We start from the raw sequence: 27,947 nt of genomic DNA on the forward strand, positions 1-27,947 counted from the left end.
CGCCATCTTGTCCGCCATCTTGTCCGCCATCTTGTCCGCCATCTTGTCCGCCATCTTGGCCGCCATCTTGTCCGCCATCTTGTCCGGCATCTTATCCACCAACTTGTCCGCCATGTTGTCCGCCATCTTGTCCGCCATCTTGGCCGCCATCTTGTCCGCCATCTTGTCCGGCATCTTATCCACCAACTTGTCCGCCATGTTGTCCGCCATCTTGTCCGCCATCTTGGCCGCCATCTTGTCCGCCATCTTGTCCGCCATCTTGATCCGTCATCTTGTCCGCCATCTTGGCCGCCATCTTCTCCACCATCTTGTCCGCCATCTTGGCCGCCATCTTGTCCGCCATCTTGTCCGGCATCTTATCCACCAACTTGTCCGCCATGTTGTCCGCCATCTTGGCCGCCATCCTGGCCGCCATCTTGGCCGTCATCTTGTCCGCCACCTTGTTCGCCATCTTGTCCGCCATCTTGTCTGCCATCTTGTCCGCCATCTTGTCCGCCATCTTGTGTCCGCCATCTTGTCCGCCATCTTGTCCGCCATCTTGTCCGCCATCTTGTCCGCCATCTTGGCCGCCATCTTGTCCGCCATCTTGTCCGGCATCTTATCCACCAACTTGTCCGCCATGTTGTCCGCCATCTTGTCCGCCATCTTGTCCGCCATCTTGGCCGCCATCTTGGCCGCCATCTTGTCCGGCATCTTATCCACCAACTTGTCCGCCATCTTGTCCGCCATCTTGGCCGCCATCTTGTCCGCCATCTTGTCCGCCATCTTGATCCGTCATCTTGTCCGCCATCTTGGCCGCCATCTTCTCCACCATCTTGTCCGCCATCTTGGCCGCCATCTTGACCGCCATCTTGTCCGCCATCTTATCCACCAACTTGTCCGCCATGTTGTCCGCCATCTTGGCCGCCATCCTGGCCGCCATCTTGGCCGTCATCTTGTCCGCCACCTTGTCCGCCATCTTGTCCGCCATCTTGTCCGCCATCTTGGCCGCCATCTTGTCCGGCATCTTGTCCGCCATCTTGTCCGCCATCTTGTCCGCCATCTTGTCCGCCATCTTGTCCGCCATCTTGTCCGCCATCTTGTCCGCCATCTAGGCCGCCATCTTGGCCGCCATCTTGTCCTACATCTTGGCCGCCATCTTGTCCGGCATCTTGGCCGCCATCTTGTTCGCCATCTTGTCCGCCATCTTGTCCGCCATCTTGTCCGCCATCTTGTGTCCGCCATCTTGTCCGCCATCTTGTCCGCCATCTTGTCCGCCATCTTGTCCGCCATCTTGTCCGCCATCTTGTCCGCCATCTTGTCCGCCATCTTGTCCGCCATCTTGTCCGCCATATTGTCCGCCATCTTGGTCCACCATCTTGTCCGCCATCTTGGCTGCCATCTTGGCCGCCATCTTGTCCGCCATCTTGGCCGCTATCTTGGCCGCCATTTTGGCCGCCATCTTGGCCGCCATCTTGTCCGCCATCTTGTCCGCCATCTTGTCCGCCACCTTGTCCGCCATCTTGGCCGCCATCTTGTCCGCCATCTTGGCCGCCATCTTGTCCGGCATCTTGGCCGCCATCTTGTCCGCCATCTTGTCCGCCATCTTGGCCGCCATCTTGTCCGCCATCTTGTCCGCCATCTTGTCCGCCGTCTTGTTCGCCATCTTGTCCGGCATCTTGGCCGCCATCTTGTCCGCCATCCTGTCCGCCATCTTGTCCGCCATCTTGTCCGCCATCTTGTTCGCCATCTTGTCCGCCATCTTGTCCGCCATCTTGTCCGCCATCTTGTCCGCCATCTTGTCCGCCATCTTGTCCGCCATCTTGGCCGCCATCTTGTCCGCCATCTTGTCCGCCATCTTGTCCGCCATCTTGTCCGCCATCTTGGCCGCCATCTTGTCCGCCATCTTGTGTCCGCCATCTTGTCCGCCATCTTGGTCGCCATCTTGGTCGCCATGTTGTCCGCCATCTTGGCCGCCATTTTGTCCGCCATCTTGTCCGGCATCTTGTCCGCAATCTTGTCCGCAATCTTGTCCGCCATCCTTGTCCACCATCTTGTCCGCCATCTAGTCCGCCATATTGTCCGCCATCTTGTTCGCCATCTTGTTCGCCATCTTGTCCGCTATCTTGTTCGCCATCTTGGCCGCCATCTTGTCCGCCATCTTGTCCGCCATCATGTCCGCCATCTTGTCCGCCATCTTGTCCGCCATCTTGTCCGCCATCCCGGCCGCCATCTTGGCCGCCATGTTGTCCGCCATCTTGTCCGCCATCTTGTCCGCCATCTTATCCACCAACTTGTCCGCCATGTTGTCCGCCATCCTGGCCGCCATCTTGGCCGTCATCTTGTCCGCCACCTGGTCCGCCATCTTGTCCGCCATCTTGGCCGCCATCTTGTCCGGCATCTTGTCCGCCATCTTGTCCGCCATCTTATTCGCCATCTTGTCCGCCATGTTGTCCCCCATCTAGTCCGCCATCTTGGCCGCCATCCTGGCCGCCATCTTGTCCGCCATCTTGTCCGCCATCTTGTTCGCCATCTTGTCCGCCATCTTGTCTGCCATCTTGGCCGCCATCTTGGCCGCCATCTTGGCCGCCATCTTGGCCGCCATCTTGTCCGCCATGTTGTCCACAAATTTGTCCGCCATGTTGTCCGCCATCTTGGCCGCCATCCTGGCCGCCATCTTGTCCGCCATCTTGTTCGCCATCTTGTTCGCCATCTTGTCCGCTATCTTGTCCGCCATCTTGGCCGCCATCTTGGCCGCCATCTTGTCCGCCATCTTGTCCGCCATCTTGTCCGCCATCTTGTCCGCCATCTTGTCCGCCATCTTGTCCACCATCTTGTCCGCCATCCCGGCCGCCATCCCGGCCGCCATCTTGGCCGCCATGTTGTCCGCCATCTTGTCCGCCATCTTGTCCGCCATCTTATCCGCCAACTTGTCCGCCATCTTGGCCGCCATCCTGTCCGCCATCTTGTCCGCCATCTTGGCCGCCATGTTGTCCGCCATCTTGTCCGCCGTCTTGTCCGCCATCTTGTCCGGCATCTTGGCCGCCATCTTGTCCGCCATCTTGTCCGCCATCTTGTCCGCCATCTTGTCCGCCATCTTGTTCGCCATCTTGTCCGCCATCTTGTCCGCCATCTTGTCCGCCATCTTGTCCGCCATCTTGTCCGCCATCTTGGCCGCCATCTTGTCCGCCATCTTGTCCGCCATCTTGTCCGCCATCTTGGCCGCCATCTTGTCCGCCATCTTGTGTCCGCCATCTTGTCCGCCATCTTGGTCGCCATCTTGGTCGCCATGTTGTCCGCCATCTTGGCCGCCATTTTGTCCGCCATCTTGTCCGGCATCTTGGCCGCCATCTTGTCCGCAATCTTGTCCGTCATCCTTGTCCACCATCTTGTCCGCCATATTGTCCGCCATCTTGTTCGCCATCTTGTTCGCCATCTTGTCCGCTATCTTGTCCGCCATCTTGGCCGCCATCTTGTCCGCCATCTTGTCCGCCATCATGTCCGCCATCTTGTCCGCCATCTTGTCCGCCATCTTGTCCGCCATCCCGGCCGCCATCTTGGCCGCCATCTTGTCCGCCATCTTGTCCGCCATCTTGTCCGCCATCTGGTCCGCCATCTTGGTCCGCCATCTTGGTCCGCCATCTTGTCCGCCATCTTGTGTCCGCCATCTTGTCCGCCATCTTGTCCGCCATCTTGTCCGCCATCTTGGCCGCCATCTTGTCCGCCATCTTGTCCGCCATCTTGTCCGCCATCTTGGCCGCTATCTTGGCCGCCATTTTGGCCGCCATCTTGGCCGCCATCTTGTCCGGCATCTTGTCCGCCATCTTGTCCGCCATCTTGTCCGCCATCTTGTCCGCCATCTTGTCCGCCATCTTGTCCGCCATCTTGTGTCCGCCATCTTGTCCGCCATCTTGTCCGCCTTGTTCTCCGCCATCTTGGCCGCCATCTTGTCCGCCATCTTGGCCACCATCTTGGCCGCCATCTTGGCCGCCATCTTGTCCGCCATCTTGGCCGCCATCTTGTCCGCCATCTTGTCCGCCATCTTGTCCGCCATCTTGGCCGCCATCTTGTCCGCCATCTTGTGTCCGCCATCTTGTCCGCCATCTTGGTCGCCATCTTGGTCGCCATGTTGTCCGCCATCTTGGCCGCCATTTTGTCCGCCATCTTGTCCGGCATCTTGGTCGCCATCTTGTCCGCAATCTTGTCCGTCATCCTTGTCCACCATCTTGGCCGCCATCTAGTCCGCCATATTGTCCGCCATCTTGTTCGCCATCTTGTTCGCCATCTTGTCCGCTATCTTGTCCGCCATCTTGGCCGCCATCTTGTCCGCCATCTTGTCCGCCATCTTGTCCGCCATCTTGTCCGCCATCTGGTCCGCCATCTTGGTCCGCCATCTTGGTCCGCCATCTTGTCCGCCATCTTGGCTGCCATCTTGTCCGCCATCTTGTCTGCCATCTTGTCCGGCATCTTGGCCGCCATTTTGGCCGCCATCTTGGCCGCCATCTTGTCCGGCATCTTGTCCGCCATCTTGTCCGCCATCTTGTCCGCCATCTTGGCTGCCATCTTGTCCGCCATCTTGTCCGCCATCTTGGCCGCTATCTTGGCCGCCATTTTGGCCGCCATCTTGGCCGCCATCTTGTCCGGCATCTTGTCCGCCATCTTGTCCGCCATCTTGTCCGCCATCTTGTCCGCCATCTTGTCCGCCATCTTGTCCGCCATCTGGTCCGCCATCTTGGTCCGCCATCTTGGTCCGCCATCTTGTCCGCCATCTTGTGTCCGCCATCTTGTCCGCCATCTTGTCCGCCATCTTGTCCGCCATCTTGGCCGCCATCTTGGCCGCCATCTTGTCCGCATCTTGGCCGCCATCTTGTCCGCCATCTTGGCCGCCATCTTGTCCGCCATCTTGTCCGCCATCTTGTCCGCCATCTTGGCCGCTATCTTGGCCGCCATTTTGGCCGCCATCTTGGCCGCCATCTTGTCCGGCATCTTGTCCGCCATCTTGTCCGCCATCTTGTCCGCCATCTTGTCCGCCATCTTGTCCGCCATCTTGTCCGCCATCTTGTGTCCGCCATCTTGTCCGCCATCTTGTCCGCCTTGTTGTCCGCCATCTTGGCCGCCATCTTGTCCGCCATCTTGGCCACCATCTTGGCCGCCATCTTGGCCGCCATCTTGTCCGCCATCTTGGCCGCCATCTTGTCCGCCATCTTGTCCGCCATCTTGTCCGCCATCTTGGCCGCCATCTTGTCCGCCATCTTGTGTCCGCCATCTTGTCCGCCATCTTGGTCGCCATCTTGGTCGCCATGTTGTCCGCCATCTTGGCCGCCATTTTGTCCGCCATCTTGTCCGGCATCTTGGCCGCCATCTTGTCCGCAATCTTGTCCGTCATCCTTGTCCACCATCTTGGCCGCCATCTAGTCCGCCATATTGTCCGCCATCTTGTTCGCCATCTTGTTCGCCATCTTGTCCGCTATCTTGTCCGCCATCTTGGCCGCCATCTTGTCCGCCATCTTGTCCGCCATTTTGTCCGCCATCTTGTCCGCCATCTGGTCCGCCATCTTGGTCCGCCATCTTGTCCGCCATCTTGGCTGCCATCTTGTCCGCCATCTTGTCTGCCATCTTGGCCGCTATCTTGGCCGCCATTTTGGCCGCCATCTTGGCCGCCATCTTGTCCGGCATCTTGTCCGCCATCTTGTCCGCCATCTTGTCCGCCATCTTGGCTGCCATCTTGTCCGCCATCTTGTCCGCCATCTTGGCCGCTATCTTGGCCGCCATTTTGGCCGCCATCTTGGCCGCCATCTTGTCCGGCATCTTGTCCGCCATCTTGTCCGCCATCTTGTCCGCCATCTTGTCCGCCATCTTGTCCGCCATCTTGTCCGCCATCTTGGCCGCCGTCTTGTCCGCCATCTTGTCCGCCATCTTGGCCGCCATCCTTGTCCACCATCTTGTCCGCCATCTTGTCCGCCATCTTGGCCACCATCTTGGCCGCCATCTTGGCCGCCATCTTGTGCGCCATCTTGGCCGCCATATTGGTCGCCATCTTGTCCGCCATCTTGTCCCCCATCTAGTCCGCCATCTTGGCCGCCATTTTGTCCGCCATCTTGTCCGGCATCTTGGCCGCCATCTTGTCCGCCATCTTGTCCGCCATCTTGTCCGCCATCTTGTCCGCCATCTTGGTCGCCATCTTGGCCGCCATCTTGTCCGCCATCTTGTGTCCGCCATCTTGTCCGCCATCTTGTCCGTCATGTTGTCCGCCATCTTGTCCGCCATCTTGGCCGCCATCTTGTCCGCCATCTTGTCCGCCATCTTGGCCGCCATCTTGGCCGCCATTTTGTCCGCCATCTTGTCCGCCATCTTGTCCGGCATCTTGTCCGCCGTCTTGTCCGCCATCTTGTCCGGCATCTTGGCCGCCATCTTGTCCGCCATCTTGTCCGCCATCTTGTCCGCCATCTTGTCCGCCATCTTGTCCGCCATCTTGTCCGCCATCTTGTCCGCCATCTTGGTCCGCCATCTTGTCCGCCATCTTGGCCGCCATCTTGTGTCCGCCATCTTGTCCTCCATCTTGTCCGCCATCTTGTCCGCCATCTTGTCCGCCATCTTGTCCGCCATCTTGTCCGCCATCTTGTTCGCCATCTTGTCTGCCATCTTGGCCACCATCTTGGCCGCCATCTTGGCCGCCATCTTGTCCGCCATGTTGTCCGCCAACTTGTCCGCCATCTTGTCCGCCATCTTGGCCGCCATCTTGTTCGCCATCTTGTCCGCCATCTTGTCCGCCATCTTGTCCGCCATCTTGTCCGCCATCTTGTCCGCCATCTTGTCCGGCATCTTGGCCGCCATCTTGTCCGCCATCTTGTCCGCCATCTTGTCCGCCGTCTTGTCCGCCATCTTTTCCGGCATCTTGGCCGCCATCTAGTCCGCCATCTTGTCCGCCATCTTGTCCGCCATCTTGTCCGCCATCTTGTCTGCCATCTTGTCCGCCATCTTGGTCCGCCATCTTGTCCGCCATCTTGTCCGCCATCTTGGCCGCCATCTTGGCCGCCATCTTGTGTCCGCCATCTTGTCCTCCATCTTGTCCGCCATCTTGTCCGCCATATTGTCCGCCATCTTGTCCGCCATCTTGTCCGCCATCTTGTTCGCCATCTTGTCCGCCATCTTGGCCACCATCTTGGCCGCCATCTTGGCCGCCATCTTGTCCGCCATGTTGTCCGCCAACTTGTCCGCCATCTTGTCCGCCATCTTGGCCGCCATCTTGTTCGCCATCTTGTCCGCCATATTTTCCGCCATCTTGTCCGCCATCTTGTCCACCATCTTGTCCGCCATCTTGTCCGGCATCTTGGCCGCCATCTTGTCCGCCATCTTGTCCGTCATCTTGGCCGTCATGTTGTCCGCCATCTTGTCCGCCATCTTGGCCGCCATCTTGTCCGCCATCTTGTCCGCCATCTTGTCCGCCATGTTGTCCGCCATCTTGGCCGCCATCTTGTCCGGCATCTTGGCCGCCATCTTGTCCGCCATCTTGTCCAACATCTTGGACGCCATCTTGTCCGCCATCTTGTCCGCCATCTTGTCCAACATCTTGGACGCCATCTTGTCCGCCATCTTGTCCGCCATCTTGTCCGCCGTCTTGTCCGCCATCTTGTCCGGCATCTTGTCCGCCATCTTGTTCGCCAGCTTGTCCGCCATCTTGTCCGCCATCTTGTCCGCCATCTTGTCCGCCATCTTGGCCGCCATCTTGGCCGCCATCTTGTCCGCCATCTTGTCCGCCATCTTGTCCGCCATCTTGTCCGCCATCTTGGCCGCCATCTTGTCCGCCATCTTGTGTCCGCCATCTTGTCCGCCATCTTGGTCGCCATCGTGGTCGCCATGTTGTCCGCCATCTTGGCCGCCATTTTGTCCGCCATCTTGTCCGGCATCTTGGCCGCCATCTTGTCCGCAATCTTGTCCGCCATCCTTGTCCACCATCTTGTCCGCCATCTAGTCCGCCATATTGTCCGCCATCTTGTTCGCCATCTTGTTCGCCATCTTGTCCGCTATCTTGTCCGCCATCTTGGCCGCCATCTTGGCCGCCATCTTGGCCGCCATCTTGTCCTACATCTTGGCCGCCATCTTGTCCGGCATCTTGGCCGCCATCTTGTTCGCCATCTTGTCCGCCATCTTGTCTGCCATCTTGTCCGCCATCTTGTCCGCCATCTTGTGTGCGCCATCTTGTCCGCCATCTTGTCCGCCATCTTGTCCGCCATCTTGTCCGCCATCTTGGCCGCCATCTTGTCCGCCATCTTGTCCGCCATATTGTCCGCCATCCCGGCCGCCATCTTGGCCCCCATGTTGTCCGCCATCTTGTCCGCCATCTTGTCCGCCATCTGGTCCGCCATCTTGGTCCGCCATCTTGGTCCGCCATCTTGTCCGCCATCTTGGCTGCCATCTTGGCCGCCATCTTGTCCGCCATCTTGGCCGCTATCTTGGCCGCCATTTTGGTCGCCATCTTGTCCGCCATCTTGTCCGGCATCTTGTCCGCCATCTTGTCCGCCATCTTGTCCGCCATCTTGTCCGCCATCTTGGCCGCCATCATGTCCGCCATCTTGTCCGCCATCTTGTCCGCCATCTTGTCCGCCATCCCGGCCGCCATCTTGGCCGCCATGTTGTCCGTCATCTTGTCCGCCATCTTGTCCGCCATCTGGTCCGCCATCTTGGTCCGCCATCTTGGTCCGCCATCTTGTCCGCCATCTTGGCTGCCATCTTGGCCGCCATCTTGTCCGCCATCTTGGCCGCTATCTTGGCCGCCATTTTGGCCGCCATCTTGGCCGCCATCTTGTCCGCCATCTTGTCCGCCATCTTGTCCGCCATCTTGTCCGCCATCTTGTCCGCCATCTTGTCCGCCATCTTGTCCGCCATCTTGTCCGCCATCTTGTCCGCCATCTTGGCCGCCATCTTGGCCGCCATCTTGGCCGCCATCTTGTCCTACATCTTGGCCGCCATCTTGTCCGGCATCTTGGCCGCCATCTTGTTCGCCATCTTGTCCGCCATCTTGTCTGCCATCTTGTCCGCCATCTTGTCCGCCATCTTGTGTCCGCCATCTTGTCCGCCATCTTGTCCGCCATCTTGTCCGCCATCTTGTCCGCCATCTTGGCCGCCATCTTGTCCGCCATCTTGTCCGCCATATTGTCCGCCATCTTGTGTCCGCCATCTTGTCCGCTATCTTGTTCGCCATCTTGGTCGCCATCTTGTCCGCCATCTTGGCCGCCATCTTGTCCGCCATCTTGTCCGCCATCTTGATCCGTCATCTTGTCCGCCATCTTGGCCGCCATCTTCTCCACCATCTTGTCCGCCATCTTGGCCGCCATCTTGTCCGCCATCTTGTCCGGCATCTTATCCACCAACTTGTCCGCCATGTTGTCCGCCATCTTGGCCGCCATCCTGGCCGCCATCTTGGCCGTCATCTTGTCCGCCACCTTGTCCGCCATCTTGTCCGCCATCTTGTCCGCCATCTTGGCCGCCATCTTGTCCGGCATCTTGTCCGCCATCTTGTCCGCCATCTTGTCCGCCATCTTGTCCGCCATCTTGGTCCGCCATCTTGTCCGCCATCTTGGCCGCCATCTTGTCCGCATCTTGGCCGCCATCTTGTCCGCAATCTTGTCCGCCATCCTTGTCCACCATCTTGTCCGCCATCTAGTCCGCCATATTGTCCGCCATCTTGTTCGCCATCTTGTTCGCCATCTTGTCCGCTATCTTGTTCGCCATCTTGGCCGCCATCTTGTCCGCCATCTTGTCCGCCATCATGTCCGCCATCTTGTCCGCCATCTTGTCCGCCATCTTGTCCGCCATCCCGGCCGCCATCTTGGCCGCCATGTTGTCCGCCATCTTGGCCGCCATCTTGTCCGCCATCTTGTGTCCGCCATCTTGTCCGCCATCTTGTGTCCGCCATCTTGTCCGCCATCTTAGCCGCCATCTTGTCCGCCATCTTGTCCGCCATCTTGTTCGCCATCTTGTCCGCCATCTTGTCTGCCATCTTGGCCGCCATCTTGGCCGCCATCTTGTTCGCCATCTTGTCCGCCATCTTGTCCCCCATCTAGTCCGCCATCTTGGCCGCCATCCTGGCCGCCATCTTGTCCGCCATCTTGTCCGCCATCTTGTCCGCTATCTTGTTCGCCATCTTGGTCGCCATCTTGTCCGCCATCTTGGCCGCCATCTTGTCCGCCATCTTGTCCGCCATCTTGATCCGTCATCTTGTCCGCCATCTTGGCCGCCATCTTCTCCACCATCTTGTCCGCCATCTTGGCCGCCATCTTGGCCGCCATCTTGTCCGGCATCTTGTCCGCCATCTTGGCCGCCATCTTGTCCGCCATCTTGTCCGGCATCTTGGCCGCCATCTTGTCCGCCATCTTGTCCGCCATCTTGTCCGCCATCTTGGTCGCCATCTTGGCCGCCATCTTGTTCGCCATCTTGTGTCCGCCATCTTGGTCGCCATCTTGGCCGCCATCTTGTTCGCCATCTTGTGTCCGCCATCTTGTCCGCCATCTTGTTCGTCATGTTGTCCGCCATCTTGTCCGCCATCTTGGCCGCCATCTTGTCCGCCATCTTGTCCGCCATCTTGTCCGCCATCTTGGCCGCCATCTTGTCCGCCATCTTGTCCGCCATCTTGTCCGCCGTCTCGTCCGCCATCTTGTCCGGCATCTTGGCCGCCATCTTGTCCGCCATCTTGTCCGCCATCTTGTTCGCCATCTTGTCCGCCATCTTGTCCGCCATCTTGTCCGCCATCTTGGCCGCCATCTAGTCCGCCATCTTGGCCGCCATCCTGGCCGCCATCTTGTCCGCCATCTTGTCCGCCATCTTGTCCGTCATCTTGGCCGCCATCTAGTCCGCCATCTTGGCCGCCATCCTGGCCGCCATCTTGTCCGCCATCTTGTCCGCCATCTTGTTCGCCATCTTGTCCGCCATCTTGTCTGCCATCTTGGCCGCCATCTTGGCCGCCATCTTGGCCGCCATCTTGTCCGCCATGTTGTCCGCCAACTTGTCCGCCATCTTGGCCACCATCTTGGCCGCCATCTTGTCCGGCATCTTGTCCGTCATCTAGTCCGCCATCTTGTCCGCCATCTTGTGTCCGCCATCTTTGCCGCCATCTTGTCCGCCATCTTGTCCGCCATCTTGTGTTTGCCATCTTGTCCGCCATCTTGTCCGCCATCTTGTGTCCGCCATCTTGTCCTCCATCTTGTCCGCCATCTTGTCCGCCATCTTGTCCGCCATCTTGGCCGCCATCTTGTGTCCGCCATCTTGTCCTCCATCTTGTCCGCCATCTTGTCCGCCATCTTGTCCGCCATCTTGGCCGCCATCTTGGCCGCTATCTTGGCCGCCATCTTGGCCGCCATCTTGTCCGCCATCTAGTCCGCCATCTTGGTCCGCCATCTTGTCCGCCATCTGGTCCGCCATCTTGGTCCGCCATCTTGGTCCGCCATCTTGTCCGCCATCTTGGCCGCCATCTTGGCCGCCATCTTGTCCGCCATCTTGTCCGTCATCTTGTCCGCCATCTTGGCCGCCATCTTGTCCGCCATCTTGTCCGCCATCTTGTCCGCCATCTTGGCCGCCATCTTGTCCGCCATCTTGGCCGCCATCTTAGCCGCCATCTTGCGTGGTAAGGGGGGGAGGGGGATGGAAGATGTTACCTCTTGAACAACATGCTCTCCTGGTATCGGAAATTTGAAAACAGTGTTTAAACATTGCATACCTTACGGCGCATTGCATTGCAAGTTGATTGCATACCTTCCGGCGCAGTACCAGGTATGCAATCAACCAGGTCACATACCAGGTGCATGCTCTCCTGGTATTATACATTCAAAAACTGGTAGTTTTCGAAGAAATTTTTCACGACCAACGGGAAAGTTAGTGTTTAAACATTGCATACCTTTCGGCGGTTTTTGAGCAAAATTGCTGCAAAATATGCATGCTCTCCTGGTATCAGGAGCTTGAAAAACTGGTAATTTTTGGCGAGTTTTCTGTCTCGATTGACACGGAAAAGCATCCTCCTGCGTTGCATGCTCTCCTGGTATCAGGAGCTTGAAAAACTGGTCATTTTTGGCGAGTTTTCTGTCTCGATTGACACGGAAAAGCATCCTCCTGCGTTGCATGCTCTCCTGGTATCAGGAGCTTGAAAAACTGGTCATTTTTGGCGAGTTTTCTGTCTCGATTGACACGGAAAAGCATCCTCCTGCGTTACATGCTCTCCTGGTATTGCAGGAGTGTTTAAAGTGTTTAAATATTGCATACCTTTCGGCGCTTTTCGACCAAAATTGCTGTACAAGGTGCTACTTCTGCCGTGAATGCTTTCCTGGTATCGGAAATCGGAAAACAGCTGGTTTTGTATGGAATTTCGTACCAACCGACGGAAATTTTAAGCGAGATGAAGGATGCTTTCCGTTTTATTGACATTATTTATTAGCGAACGTTCTCACGTGTTTGATAGTATGCAATAGCAATTGTGATGGGCAAATTTGTCCCAAGCTGCAGATGTCACCTCTGGAAAAACATGCTCTCCTATTATCGGAAATCTGCAAACAGTTGCGTGCGCGGCTACGGCATAGTGGTTTTCACAGTTGCCCAGCTGATTTTGTCATTGGGCAAATTTGTCAACTCTCTTGGCCCTACACATATTAATGTGAATTTCGATCGTTCGATTAAATTTCGCGTATGAAGTTTGATACTCCAATTTTAGATCGGTTGTCCGTGCGTCAAGAAATCCAAGGATTTCTGGGCCGATCTCTTCGGTCATTGTGAAGACACTTGAGATCATTTTGTCACATTTACATCAGTATGAAACACACTACGTGCTCCTCAGGCACAATTTGATAGTCAGTAGCCAATTATAGGGATGCAACACCACAATGCACTCACTAATTTTTCTCAAACAAACTGAGTTTTCAATGCAAAAAACGAGACCGCTTTCAGCACGCACGACAATGTTTTAGCAAGACTACTATGATAGGTTCTTCACTGAACACATCGTTTTGATGTAAATGCATACTTGATTTCTTCAAGTATCTTTTTTCGTGTTCTTTTTTTAATTTAGATCAACGATTTCGCGGTGATGATCGTCAACCGTATGGATTTAGAATTGGAAATTTTAGAACAATTCCAGTCTAACAACGATGCAAATGTTACCGAGATTACAACAATGTAGTTTGAACAGTATTCTACACGGGGATATGATGAAGTGTTTGGACAGTTTGGGATGGGTGGACATAAGCTGAACCTACAATCCAGCTTCGATTAAGTAATAATCAAGAAAGACAGAAATGGTATTCCAAGAACCATGAGGTATGAAATATCAAACGGAAAAGAGAGTTCTAATGATTGCAATATGATTTTGCTCATTTTCTGTGACAATGCTAGCTATTTCGTAGTACACTGACAGATTGTGTCGGTTATAACATTATTACCGGCTTGCAAACTTGTAGAAATTGTGACAATCGAAATACTAAACACAACACTCCACCACAATACTGTTTCGAAACACGTAGGCTAGACATTTTCACGGTTCAATCGGGGAGAGAAAACAATACCACACAACGAGTATCGCAATGGCAATAGCTGGTAAATATTGCGGAAGTGAACATAAGCATGGTTTCTATTCTAGCATCTAAAGGTAGGATCATTTACGAACAGATGAAAAAATCCCGTTCAAGAAATAGAATACATGGACAGGTTGAAGTAAAAGGGCATATAAGAGTTCACGGGGCGGCCTGATGGTGTATTGGTAGCGCAGTCGGTCTGCACAAGACAGGACCACGGAAAAAATTCATTTGGACCACCAAACCTCCGTACGCAGCACTGACTATCCTACGGGTAAATAAAGTAAAAAAAATAGAAATGGTAGGCTTCAACATCCTAAAGATGTCGTGCCGATAAAGAAGAAGGAGTTTGAATACACTGCATACTTCTCTTGCGTAGCAGTGTAACCGGGCCGATATAGCAAATCAAATAAAAAAAAATCTAACCAAGGATATATAAAATCTAAGGATATTTTGGATCAATTTTCTACCTTTTTAATTAGATTTTATGCTATAAATTAACTCTGCTGCTAAATTTCCAAAAATCGCACAATCGGCACAAGTTGTTTGGGGCCCCAAACACGGCGAGGCCCTAGGCGACCGCCTACTCCGCCTACCGTTTGATCCGCCGCTGTACGCAACTGTAGTCTGGTTTCCTGCGGGCTCTACTGCGATGGCCAGACTGGAGAGTTTTCGTTGTCGCCTTCCTGGACTTGAGTCCATTGCAGATACACATTTCCACGAGCACATTCCATTGCAGGTCTCCTGTTAAATTAACTTGACGTTCCTTCTATTCTATCTGCCATCGCCTGCCGACGCCTTCGCGAAAAACCTCCCCAGTATATCCCATCTCGCCACACTAACTACGGCTTGAACGAATTACGAGTGATCGTTAAGTGTAGGTAAACCACTAGAATGGCAATCATGATCACTCTCTTTCCTTTCACCATTCTTCAAGATTACCAATATTGATGAATGATGACAGGCGAAAAAAGAAAATCGGAATGTAATACCGGAATGACCAATGATCGATTATTATATTCTTTGTGAATAGTCTCTTGGAAACAGATATTGTGAAACTCTGCTGAAGGAGGGTGTCTGTACGAACGGTTTCTTCAACGGATTCTTCTTCTTTTATTTTACGGAATAGGGGAATATCCTTCTATTTTGGGTATTGGTATATTGACCAAGAGCCCAACAGTGGAATTCAGACAAATATATGAAAGATTCCATACTTTGTGCACAAACGACCTCTCTCGTGTATGTGTTGGATATTAGTATTTTATAGTTTCAGTACAGCATTTGAACTACTTCTGAAGCTCAACACACTACTATAACTATGTGTTTTTTTTTTGCGTTGTGTAATATGAATCTTGCCTTGTGACCATAGCATAGAAAGAGAGTATACTATTCGTTTAAGCACTAGAGAACCTAGCAGTAGAAAGTCGAGAACCTGTCGCATTAATTTGAAACGTACTTTGTTACAGCAGTGCTGACAACATCCTCAATAACCGCAATGGCCGTAGTGCTGGTAATGTTAGAAGCAATGGTTGAGTTGCTGTTGGATTTTTGTATCGCTGCCAGATTGAACTGTATCAGTATGATCAGGTAGCTGGTAATTGCACCCGTTATCTGAGGAACAAATCAGAGTATGGAGAGAATGAGAGGAGGAAATCCGGCGAAGAATGCACTGGGACGCAATGAAGTACTTACCGCATATAGTGTTGTCATGTCCAGATCAAAAAAGCCACACGCACTGAAATTTAAATGGTGGTTCAGCAACTTCAACGAAAGGTGATTGACCACCTCGTAACAGTGACACTCGTCGACCACATTCGCCAGATAATGCATCTCGATTCCGGTTCGCTGGGAGTCCGTTTTAGTCTTCCAGCATACAAATATCGGTACGATACACTTCAGTGCCGTGTAGGTTATGTACGCCAATCCCAGTAGAAATACTTCCGCTGAGCGAAACAGTATGGGAACCTCTTGCCCTGTGAGGCTACAGTACAGAAAGTAAAACTCGGCCGTTATCGCCACAAAACCGTGCGCCATTGCGACCAGCATCTGTACGCTGTACATACGGTTGACGATCTTTCCAACTTCACACAGTTCGTCATGTGTCCGGCAGATCAGTATCAGCTTGTTGTCCAATCGTTGTTCAATTTTGACGCGCAGCCGAAGATCGCTCGGTAGGTACTCCTGGGCCGGCCCGAGTCCCTCCATGTCCGACCATGGTTGGATGGCACGGTTACGGTTCGCCGAAACGATGGATGCTTTCACCGGCGGGCTTACCGGCTGCTTGCCTTGGTATGGCTTCACCGCAATAATCTTCGTGGCGGGTTTCTTCGGCGGAGTAGCCGCCAATTGCTTGCGGCGCTGCGTGTACACGGTGAATATCTCTTTCTCCAGATAGTCTAGCGGAATTTCGGTAATGTCCGGATCCGGTTCGCCAACAAACTGATCCTTGTGGTTCAGTATGCCGTGTGCAATCGCATTCATGTGCGCGTTCATGGCGTTGAAGCGTTGCCGGATGGCCAACACAAGCATCACGTACCAGATGCGGCACACCGAGTTTAGTGCGGTCGGTATGGTCGTTATGAACCATATCAACGACCAGAAGGTAAACTCTTCTTCAAACACCACGAAACTGTACACCGTGATTATACCTTCGAAGACCAGCATCAGCAGCAACAGGACGATTGTCATACGTCGCAGGCGGTAGTTATTGAGCAGCATGCCTTCCGCGGCAAGATGACTGTCGATGCGTGTAATACGATCGAAGCACTGCATTAGCTGTTTCTGATTTACCATTGCGGCCACCATATCAGTTGCCATCATCAATGGTTCCATGTAGATGATGAAAATGCCAATCGCATTCGTAAGTGTTTCTGAGCGGATTTAAAGAACAAAGTTGAACAATATTATTTAGCTGCACGCGGAACGCACACAATGCTCCATGCTTACTTTGTGTTCCCCAATCGTCCTTCACGTAGTTGGTGGTTGCGACGTGGTACAGAGCAGTATAAACGATCAAGCTGCAGACTACCCATAGATTCCCCAAAATAGAGAGCTGCAGCACGGTGCGTTTCGCGAATGCCCATAGCGAATACGGAATCACGCCAAAGATGGACGAAATGTAAAATAACACTTGCTGCGAATCGAGCAAACTACGAACCGGAACAACCGACATCTTGAGCACACTTTATCCGCTGATAGCACCTAATGGGAAGATGGTAACATAATCCCGGTAGTACAACATCTGCTGCAACACCTTTTTCGTCGATCCTAGCATGCCTCGGTAAGTTTTTTTCACCCATTAATCAACGGGCTGGGGACGACAACTGCATTAAATATTGACGGTACAGTCATTAGCAAATTGATTCTATGGTTATGTTTGGGGATGCAGTAATGTTGTTTCAGTTCCACCGCTAGCAAACAAAAATGTGCGCTATTGTAGTGCGCCACGTAGTACGGGGTAGGAAAATGGTACTAGTTTACTTTCTTAATGACGCCATTTTAATTTTTTTAAGTAGACACATTAGTAGTCAAGATAATATATTCGATTCGAAAACAAAGAGAGCCGTCATTTAAAAACATGGGCCCTATCTATCTGTTCAGCCTCTGTTGGTTTTCCTTGTTTTTTTCTGGACGAAATTAAGAAAGAACCGTTAAGTGCATTAATCTTTCTCTTAGGGTTTCCTCGAAAATTGTCACATTCCTTCTGGTAAGTTCTGCTGTATGTTGAAATGCTATTAGTTCGCAATTAAGCATTCCTATATTATGATTTCTAGAGTTGAATGGCACAAGGAGAAAGAGCGGGAAATGATTGAGAGCCAGCGGCTAGTAGGGATTGGACAGGGAATAAAATGGGTTGTGCATGTAAAAGTGTTTTATTCGTTTTTGGGTTGAAATAGAAAATAACACATCAACTACGAAAGGCCTTAGCCTTCCATTTCTGGATTATGAAGCTGCCGGGTTATAAAAAACCGGTCCCGATATCCGTACGTAGGTTTTGTTGAGCGTTGCATGCGTACATGTAGCTCTACACTTTATAACTGGTTCTGTACATGTTTGCATTTACTGATATGCGATTAAAGGACAAGACACAACACTTCCTAGACAGAATTTATTGCACGTTTATTATGTCAAGTAATGGTAGAAAGTTTGTACCCTGTCGCACACGAACGATCAGTGGCTTGTGTTATCCTTTCCCCCCATTTCTCTGCTAATGCGCATATGGATGATATAACACTCACATTAAATAGGAGGTGATAGAAATGTTGTTAGTTAAGAGACGAGAGTATGCTTTTCTTACGGGGATGGAACGTGGATTATTTGTGTGTTCTCTCGAGTTTGCGCTACACGCAACAACCCGTGGAATGACTAGAATATGTTTTTATCTTCCAAATCAAATGCCAAGCATCGGGCATCCGTACATTCGCTGAATGTAACGAAAAATGCCACCGAAGCCGCACTCAACATGGTGCATCGACCATCAAATTGCGATAGCTTTCGCGCTCTTGCTCCACTACGGAAAGCATCTGCTTTACGGTATCTTCACACCCGGCGTAGCTCAGTACTCCGACGCAGCTGATCGGTGCCTTCTTCAGCAGATGGAATCCGATCTTTCTGCGCTTTAGCGCGAACAGGTACGGTACCTGACTTTGGCGACAGAGAAGCTTCACGTTGTTCACCATCTGGTCGATGGTTTCATTTGGCTCGAGATCCGGTGCGACCAGCACCAGGCGCACTTTGCGTAACTCTAACAGCTTCAACACCTCATTGAATCCCACCACGAAACGCTTATTAGCAACGGCTTTGATGGGATTTTTGGCGTACGCTTTCGTTTGAAAGTTAAACAACTTCACCACCACATCCTCCGCCAGTTCGCGCAATTCGTCCGAGATGAAATGGTCACAGTACCTGCAAGCAATGGCAGTGGTGAGCAAATGGGAGGGCAAATGGTGCAGCAACATTGGTTGGACGTTACTTACGGTCTAAAGTTTCGTGAGTGTCTCAGTGCGGTTGGTTTAGTCGCAGACACTTTCAGCGAAGGGAACCCGTTCTGATACTCGCTAGAATCACGACTAGGCGGTAATCCATCATTGATGCAGCATCGTTCAATCGCTTTGAGGAATGGTGAGTCGACTACGTTGTGCTGTGCGTTTCCTTCGTTCGATTGCTTACTAACGACACCGTTGGCACCTTTAACGATTTCGGCACTCTTTTCTTCCTCCGGGCCACTGTAATTTTGCGCTGTGCCTCCATGGTCCGAGCTTTGTTGTCCAGCGGTAGCACCCTTTTCCGTGCGGCTTCGAATTATGTCCTTCTTCAGCCGTGACAGCTTTTTCTCCTTTGGCACTTCCCGTTGTTTGCCTTTGTGCAGTAGTAGCAACGGTTGCTGTGGAACGATCGGTACAATCGGTTTTGGTTCCATGCGATCGCCCACGGCCAACTGCTCCCGAATGCATTCCGATAGATTGATCTGTACAACGTCGGTGGGGGCCTTTTTCGACCGCTTCTTCGTCTTCAGTGTCGGCCCGGGAGGTAACGATTGCACGTGCCGGTACTTTTCCAGAAAGCTTTCGTCGATAATTTGCAACTTTTGGCTTTTCGGTCCGCGTATCTTTTTCAGTTGCTCCTCGTATTTTTTGGCCTGTTTCTTCTGTCGTTCCGCTTCTTTGCGAGCTTTCCGGGCAGACAGTTTCTCGCCGTCCAACGGTGTTGTGGGGTGGTGAGAGGACTGTATGCCACTACCCGATCCTTGGCTACCAGTGGCGATAGCGCTGGTCTGTGGCCCTGAGTTGTGCACCGAGGCAGCCATTGAATGACCGCTCATTATTGCTAACGCAAATGTTCAGAACGTTTTGCACCACTTTTTCATCTTGCCCGACCAAGGATTTGATGCTGAAACTTTCAGCCTCTCACCATTATCCTTTCCAGACTGAAGGCTCGTACACACTTTGCGGCTTTGTTATTTGTCAAATGGAGGGCAATTGCAACAATCTACAAAATATAAAAGTAAGCAGAAAAATATGAAATGGTAATAAGAACAATCAACAACTTTTCCACAGTACCCCGAAATATAAAGATCAATTCAAATATATCATAAATTATAACCAAAACAGAACCGGATAATTATAAAAACGAAATTTATACTCCACCTTAAGTTCGCCTCGTTGGAACAGAGCTTAAGTTATGTGACAACTGTGGCTTGACGTTTTCCAATGACTTTCAAGTGACAGTTTGGTCGGATGGGACGGCGTGCAGCTTTGCATTACACAACCTAAAATTACGGACCAAGTTTCGGATATTTACATATTTACTAACTTGGGATCACTTTCCCAAACGCATTTAGCACTGGTACTCACCACCAGACTGTGTTCTAGTCTTCTCACACACTCATCGCATCATGGACGTTTCCCTCGAGAATCTTTCATCATCTCAGAAGGATGAGCTGATGAGCACAATCAAGCAGAAGATTGCGATAGCAAACGCTCAGGAGCTAGTTACCGTAAGTTGCAGTGCCGGCTACCTAGCCTTTTGGTACGGCAGCTCTCGTGTACAACGCTGTTTTTATGTGAGTTTTATATTCATTTTAGAAAATGACGGAAAAATGCTTCAAAAAATGCGTGGGCAAGCCTGGCCAAGATTTGGACGGTTCGGAACAGGTGTGTAACAAAATAAATAATGTTGTTTAGAAGCGTGTTTTAGACGAAATGAACATTTCTATTCGGTGTGTACTTACAGAAATGCATCGCAATGTGCATGGACAGGTTTATGGACTCTTGGAATGTCGTTTCGAGAGCTTTAACTCAGCGCCTACAGCAGGAACAGTACAAAGGATAATGCATATTACGATAGTTGATGTGTTATAATGTAATCTACATTTTAGCCATTGCAAACCACTTTGTTTAAATAGCTTTCTTCCGTTCTAAGACACTTGCAGGATAGTGGGATTATGTTTGAGTTCACGTGTTAGTAAATAAATGACCCTGGTATCGTATTGAAACAATCGTTTCATAGGTCGTCCGGCATACGTTGAGCACTGTTCTGTGAGCCCTCTGTGACTGTATCAAGATGATCTTTACTTTCGTAAATAGGTTCTGTTGCAATGTTTTCATCGCGAAGTTTGTTTATCAATGATATTAGTACGGGTTGTCCTGACAGAGCGTCAGCGGCATTATCAAGTTTAAGCTGTTGGGCCAACTGTTCACGGCTCAACGTCGTATTTCGGTATCCTGATTCGGCTTGCAGAATTTTTCGTGTATACTGTAGATTTAACGATCCTAACGTTTCATGCAACAGTTCGTAAACTAAAGTTTTTGCATCCAGTTGCGCTCCGGAGTCTTTTTCAAACGTGCTAGAAGTAAGATCACTTTCATCCACTTGATCAATGGGGGTAGCGTGTTCGTTTTCTATAACATCATAAAGTAGTGCTCGCAGTTTAGCCTGTAAACAGGAAACATGTTTTATGCTGCCATTACTAACGCCTATGAAATTTAACTTACCTTAATGTCGAGTAATGATCCATTTTCTTCCATCTTTTTCAATACCATATCGCGGAACTCTAAATCTTCGTCCATTTCGCCAGTATTTGAATTGAATATGAGCAGGTTAGTATCTCGAATACAGTGAAAGGTAGAATTCTACACAATGCGCAGCTCACCAAGCTGCCGCTAACATTTCGTCTGGACGCCTTTTGATTTGTTTACGTTTACGAGGTACGTTCCGAACTGTCATGAGAAAGCAGCAATCGATAATCGATTCCTTCACTGTGAGAAGCAGCCCTGCACACACGGAAACCTCATTCAACTTCAAATTTCATACCAAACTACCCCATTTCAACATTTCTGCTCTGTTTGGGTGTACAGAAGAACGCTGATTTCCCGGGACCTAATTAACTGGTGATCAGATTATCCGTAAGTTAAAAAAAACTGACAGCTAGCAGAATAGTTTGGATTTTTATATCGTTTTTATCGGAAACCCGTTAGTACGAGAGGAACTTGAGCATTTTCTTTAAAGAGTTTAGCAAGTTAAACTGCCTAGGAAATCTTTCATATGGTTCATAAACAATTTGTCTAATATTTAAAATACATGAATGCTTTTAACATTGATCTGTTATCTTCATCTTCAATTTTTGCACGTACGAAGATGAAGAACCGTAGATAACCAGCCCCGACGTTCTTCCGATAAAAAGGGCGGAAAAACCTGTTATCTGTGGAAATCGTTTTACCGGCTGGTCCGCAGTTACCCGGATAATCGAAGTTCTACCGTGAAATGGTCCTAAAAGGAGCGCCGATTACTCGTGATCATCGGGACTCAACAGTTTGCCGCATAATCGGATAACACAGAAATTATAGGCGCTTCTCCTTTTCTTGATCGACACTAGCATATATTTCATGTATCATGGGTAGGACTTTCTCAGTGTTTAATTTATTTTTCATGTGAGAACCTGTAATTTTCTTTAGAACCTCCGAGCTACTCGGATAACCAGACACTCAAAAAATCGGTTCAAAACTGTTTTTTATTGTAGACAAGCTTTTCGATTGTATTCGAGAATCTATTTTGGGCCTGACACACCTGACCACACACCGTTGATGACCTGTGGTGCTAAATACATACGGATGGAAGCTGCTATTGCTCTAAAATAAGCCATTAGTAACCCCAATACGCAACCTGCGGTTTGAAACATTTGTAAGGTTTTTCAACATTTTGTGATGATCCATTTTACTCCTTGGGTCACCGCAATCAGCTGTCGGTCAAAATAATACACAAATGTCACTTGCATTTCTTCGCTTGCAAATTTTGCGGCACCGCACGCAGTACAGTCGAAGTTTTGTGCAGGCTAAAGTGCATTAATCATGAAGTCAGTAATATGACCGAAACATATAACATTCAGTTTATGTTCTGATTAGAGAGCTAGTAAAGCTTTCGAAGTTCACAGTGTTGAGAGATCAGTGTTAGTGTTTGCAGTAATATAATTTCTAGTGTCTGAAACGCATTTTTCTGGACGTTCTTTTCCCATAAAAACATAAAAACCTTATCCCTCAGTGGGATTTACATCGCTTGGTGTAAGTATGCAAAACGGTAAACTTTAAACTTCTTTCCAAACACTCGACCCATGTGTTGCTCTAATAGTCTAGTTTTGCTAATTAAATTCCGACGGAGAAAGCCTTGCACCGTCACCGTGATGTAACAAATATGCTACTGCGTATCCATTCGGTGAAGTCACCACACAACCGTCACCACAACAACGGTGACGATAAACTAATAGGCATGTATTTCTTGATCCGTAAACAAAGGCAGCAGAGCTAATATGAAAATGTTGTTTCTATATCGCACTTTTATCAACGCCGTACCTGTTTTCGAATTGCTCTGGTTGATGCCAATTTGTATTACGTTAATCGTAAAGGAATGGTTGATTATTGATTTTAATGGTGTGCAAACTACTGTACTGAAAGATGTCCTACACTCGATATGCTCATTCGCATACACAATCATGTGTATGTTATCTTATATTGCACATCGCTGTACTTTGTAGACGCATTAGTCATGCGGATTAATATATCTCTGTATCTTGGCGAATATGTGCATTCATTGGCTGTGAAGTGTTGAAACTAGTCACTGTAATCTTACCTAGGCGTTAACCGATAAGCAAATTTCTGCCTCCTGTGGGTATGCACTTGAAAAATTTAACCGTGGAAGCAGTTATTCTACATTACTGACGGTGGCACAATGTAAGGCATTTCAAACAAGATAAGCTGCAGTTATGATTTGTGATTTTGGCAAGAGATTTCACAACAAACGACGAGGAAAAGGAACGAAGAACCTTTAATGAGGAATAAAGTTATCATTTGTTAATGTGCACACTAACCTAGTACACGATGTCCAAGAAGTGGAAGCGGCTTGATGCAATGTAAAGGAATTCTAGAATTGATAATAAAATCGTAGCAAGTCGTGACCTATGCAAAGTGAAAAATCTACAGCTTATGCATGATCCGTACGTATGTTCAATATACCTGTTGCAACAGTAGGTAATACGATAAGAGGCCCAGATGCCGGTGTTGTTATCATTATTGGGTTTCGTTGTGCAATGCTTTTAATTCTTTCCGTTAATCACATTATTCTGACACTCTAAGAGATTGCGGCCAGTGCTACAAAGAGGCAGTCAGTACTAGGTGAACGCGTGGCAAGGTCGGAAACTTACTCGATGGTTCTTAACGTATTGCACTTCATTCATTATTCTCTTCATCCAATATTGCTCTTTATCTTACAGCTTCAACGACCATTGGATATATTGACGATCACTGTGCAGAACCTAGTGAACCTCTCCACGATGATCCACTACTGTCCGACCAACACGTCCATGGACGTGGTTTGGTACAACCATGGCGTATCGCAGTGCTTCATGGATACGGTTGCGATGGGATCGATCGGAGGATTTCTACTCATTTTTGGTACACTGCAGCTAGTTATGTACCTGCGCCATTCAACGGAGATCGACACACAACGGATACGAAAGTCACGTCTGTACCGTTTCCAACTGTTTCTCTTACTCTTGATGCCGGTGCTCACCGTAGTCAGGTTCGTGCTGGAAGGATTCATCTTCGAAGGAGCACAAGTGTACGGTTTCATGATCCTGTCGATCGCCGTAGCGCTGTTCGTGTATCCCTACTCGATCGTGCTGCTTGTAAAGGAGCGCTATTATCAGCTACCGTCAGTACCAACACGTGGCCATGGATTGGTGTTGCTCATTTTCTGGACTATGCTGTTTATTGTACAGAACATAGCGTTCATCAATCTGAACTACCATGATGCATGGTTCCGGTTGGAGACATTGCGAGACAAGGTGGAATTCGGAATGTTCGTCGCACGGTACACGATCACCATGTTGCTGTTTGTGATCGGCCTTAAGGCTCCCGGCATAACATCAACACAATTCACCGACGAGTACCAAAACCTCCACCAGGCACAGGAAAATCAATCCACGTTCCGTAACGCTTGGGGTAAGATGCGAACCTTGTTGCCGTTTTTGTGGCCCAAAACGGATGTGTTGCTACAGTTTCGCGTCGTGTTCTGTTTCCTACTGCTCATTGCCGGGCGTCTAATTAACGTGTACGTGCAGATTTACAACAAGAAGATTGTCGACAGTCTAACGGAAAAGCCGGCCGTGTTCCGCTGGGATTGGATTCTGCTGTACGTTGGTTTTAAGTTTCTCCAGGGTGGTGGTACAGGAACGATGGGACTGCTCAACAATCTGCGCAGCTTCCTGTGGATCCGCATTCAGCAGTACACGACGCGCGAAATTGAACTGGAACTATTTCGCCATCTGCACAGTTTATCGCTGCGGTGGCATCTGAACCGCAAAACGGGCGAAGTGCTGCGTGTTATGGACCGTGGCACGGACAGCATTAACAACTTGCTGAATTACATTCTGTTTTCGATCACTCCGACAATAGTGGACATTTTGATCGCGGTCGTTTTCTTCATCACGGCATTCAACTGGTGGTTTGGATTCATCGTGTTCCTCACCATGGCATTGTATATCGGTAAGTTCGAGCTGCTATTATACGCGCAGAGTACAAACATCTACAAAAGAGGTCCATTCAATTCTAGTGGCTACCATTATGGTAACGGAATGGCGCACGAAATTCCAACGCCGAATGAATTTGGCCGATAATCAGCAGAAGGCACGAAGCGTCGATTCGCTGCTGAACTTTGAGACGGTTAAGTACTACGGTGCTGAGCAGTATGAAGTTTCTTGTTACCGGGACGCAATTCTCAAGTTCCAGGTAAGTGTTTCTTATCAGCACCCATAGTATGTATGCTATTAAAAGAGTGTTGATTACTGTTGAGTACCAACTCTACTCAACATGTATTTTTAGGAACCGTAAATTATTGAATTGAATTTGAATTTGTGTATTGAATGGGTTTTTTTTCACTGCAGGACGAAGAATGGCGGTCGATTATCACGTTAAACATCCTCAATACGATGCAAAATGTGATTGTATGCGGTGGCTTGCTTGCTGGGTCGATGCTATGTGCATACCTCGTCGTATACGAGGAAGGATTGACTGTTGGTGACTATGTACTGTTTGCCAGCTATATAATTCAGCTCTACGTACCGCTTAATTGGTTCGGTACCTTCTACCGGTTAGTAGCATTGGAATATTGAAGCTTTTTTTTTAGTTATTTGTAAAATATGTTAACCATGCGACATTCATTTCGTATTTATTTAATAGCGCAATCCAAAAGAACTTCGTCGACATGGAGAACATGTTTGATTTGATGCGCGAAGAGCAAGAAGTACTGGACGCACCATCAGCACCGGGATTGGCAGTAGCACGTGGCAGAATAGAATTCAATGATGTAACGTTTGGTTACAACGCGGAACGGCTTGTCCTGCGCAATGTTAGCTTCAGCGTTCCTGGAGGAAAAACCGTAGCCATTGTCGGTCCATCAGGCGCGGGTAAAAGTACGATCATGCGACTCCTGTTCCGATTCTACGACGTCGATAGCGGTTCAATATCGGTCGATGGGCAGAATATTAAAATTGTGCGCCAAGCTTCGCTGCGGCAGGCGATTGGTGTAGTGCCACAGGATACGGTACTATTTAATAATTCGATCAAGTACAACATTCAGTACGGCCGCGTCGGTGCCCCAGATGCAGACGTCATAATGGCGGCCAGAAGTGCGGACATACACGAAAGGATTTTAACATTCCCAGAACAGTATGAAACGCAGGTGGGTGAACGTGGACTGCGTTTAAGCGGCGGTGAAAAACAACGTGTAGCAATCGCACGAACCATCCTTAAGTCGCCGGCTATCGTACTGCTGGACGAAGCCACCAGCGCACTGGACACACAAACGGAACGCAACATCCAAACGGCATTGGCAAAGGTATGTGCCAATCGGACAACGATCATCATTGCCCATCGACTATCGACGATCATTCATGCGGATGAGATCATTGTGCTGAAGGAAGGCACGATTGTCGAGAGGGGACGGCACGAGATGCTGCTCGAGCAGAACGGAGTGTACGCGGACATGTGGAATCAACAGTTGAAAAACCTAGAACTAGGTCCTAATGCTACGGATGACGGGATGGTAGATGCAAATGGTCAAGTAGCAAATGGAACACCGAACAAATTGCCTGCAATAGCACCACCGAATCATCATCACCATCATCATCATTGAGACCAATAATGGGAACAGTGATGTTGAAACTATTCATGGTAAGGTCCATTCTGCTAAATCGTTTGAAAAAAAGTGGACATGCTAAAACAGGAAGAAAACGTAAAATGTGATAGTTTAATGTGCAAACCTCAATTAGGGAAATCAATTCCAGCAAACCCATTTTAAAACAGTTGTTCACAATTATGTGCAAAATTACTGTAACGTTTGTTTCTAAGTAATTCATAAACTGGTATGAAAATCATCGAAATAATAAAAAGATAACAACACATTTATTTATTTATTTCATTTAATTAGTTAGCCACAAGGGTTTTACAAATTTGTCTTATTTACTAAGCGAGGCGGGGAAGAAAATCAATCGGAAGTTAACATGTTACACAGAACGCTAATGAGGTTGAAAGGACGCAGGATATGAAAGAAAGTGGGACACAGGGACGTTTTATTCGAACAAGTGATAAGAGCTAGTGAAGTGAAGTGAAGTGATTTTGATAGTGCTCCAATAAAGGGTTCGTTTGAACCATATCGCGGGATAGGATATACAAGAGAGGTCTATCGCGTAGAAAACGGAACCTATTCGTAGAGGGCTTACCGAAGTTTCAATGATCCAAAGAAATACTAAACCCATTGCGAGAGGACCTCTCCAGATCTCCATTTAGCATACATACATCACTAACTGAGCAGTAAAACAAGTTCCTTTTGATAAACCTTACTGTTTTTAGGGGCCTTTTCTTCTGCCACCGATTGCTTGGTCAGTCTTGCAATACAGGCAATTTACGAAACAAGATCGTGCTTCATGTTGGTGTCTGGTACGTTAACAACTACCCGGTGAGTAAATCGTTTGATGAACGTGTTTCGAAATGGACTATTTAGCATGGGCGCTGTAGGTCAGGGACTGTCTTTGCCAATACATTTTTACGATCATATATCGTATTTTCCTTTCCCTTCTCTTCTTCCCAGGTCCGCCCTAGCACGCCAGCTGAACTTCAAAGTCAAAGCCAAACGAGATAGATGAAACTGATCTTTTATTATTTTTTTTCTTGTTACACATACCACCACCACGTGTCTAAACGCCTTAGATGCCCGTCGCACAGTTTCCGTTGACTACGCTGAAGAGTGGAGCATTAAACGCTAAACGCCATTAAACAGTGGACGATAAAAAAAAATCTCATTACGCTCCCATCTAATTGCGGCGCACATGGACCTTAAAACGTGTGTGACGAAGTATGTCTTCGCTAT

General features: G+C 49.8%; 5 protein-coding genes across 5 annotated transcripts; 2 read left to right on the forward strand and 3 right to left on the reverse strand.

The window, feature by feature from the left end:
• Positions 1-14,972: 14,972 nt before the first annotated feature.
• LOC128297963 (gustatory receptor for bitter taste 66a) lies at positions 14,973-16,704 on the reverse strand. Its single transcript, XM_053033683.1, has 3 exons — positions 16,479-16,704; positions 15,225-16,402; positions 14,973-15,143 (listed from the first exon to the last, which is right to left on the reverse strand). The coding sequence occupies exons 1-3, from the start codon at positions 16,702-16,704 to the stop codon at positions 14,973-14,975; spliced, it is 1,575 nt and encodes a 524-aa protein (XP_052889643.1).
• A 937-nt stretch (positions 16,705-17,641) lies between these two features.
• LOC128296859 (selenocysteine insertion sequence-binding protein 2) lies at positions 17,642-19,447 on the reverse strand. The gene is made up of 2 exons (XM_053032368.1): positions 18,509-19,447; positions 17,642-18,437 (listed from the first exon to the last, which is right to left on the reverse strand). The coding sequence occupies exons 1-2, from the start codon at positions 19,351-19,353 to the stop codon at positions 17,990-17,992; spliced, it is 1,293 nt and encodes a 430-aa protein (XP_052888328.1). The 5' UTR covers positions 19,354-19,447; the 3' UTR covers positions 17,642-17,989.
• Positions 19,448-19,765: 318 nt separating this feature from the next.
• LOC128297202 (mitochondrial import inner membrane translocase subunit Tim13) lies at positions 19,766-20,403 on the forward strand. Its single transcript, XM_053032802.1, has 3 exons — positions 19,766-20,028; positions 20,117-20,185; positions 20,265-20,403. The coding sequence occupies exons 1-3, from the start codon at positions 19,927-19,929 to the stop codon at positions 20,361-20,363; spliced, it is 270 nt and encodes an 89-aa protein (XP_052888762.1). The 5' UTR covers positions 19,766-19,926; the 3' UTR covers positions 20,364-20,403.
• A 131-nt stretch (positions 20,404-20,534) lies between these two features.
• LOC128297201 (uncharacterized) lies at positions 20,535-21,200 on the reverse strand. Its single transcript, XM_053032801.1, has 2 exons — positions 21,026-21,200; positions 20,535-20,966 (listed from the first exon to the last, which is right to left on the reverse strand). The coding sequence occupies exons 1-2, from the start codon at positions 21,098-21,100 to the stop codon at positions 20,535-20,537; spliced, it is 507 nt and encodes a 168-aa protein (XP_052888761.1). The 5' UTR covers positions 21,101-21,200.
• A 1,212-nt stretch (positions 21,201-22,412) lies between these two features.
• Positions 22,413-26,975, forward strand: LOC128309684 (ATP-binding cassette sub-family B member 6). The gene is made up of 5 exons (XM_053046126.1): positions 22,413-22,588; positions 23,794-25,066; positions 25,134-25,309; positions 25,465-25,670; positions 25,760-26,975. Exons 2-5 carry the CDS (start codon positions 23,854-23,856, stop codon positions 26,712-26,714), a joined length of 2,550 nt encoding a protein of 849 aa, XP_052902086.1. The 5' UTR covers positions 22,413-22,588; positions 23,794-23,853; the 3' UTR covers positions 26,715-26,975.
• The last annotated feature ends 972 nt before the right edge of the window (positions 26,976-27,947 follow it).

The sequence above is a fragment of the Anopheles moucheti genome, chromosome 2 (assembly GCF_943734755.1).
Source record: "Anopheles moucheti chromosome 2, idAnoMoucSN_F20_07, whole genome shotgun sequence".
Lineage (NCBI taxonomy): Eukaryota > Metazoa > Arthropoda > Insecta > Diptera > Culicidae > Anopheles > Anopheles moucheti.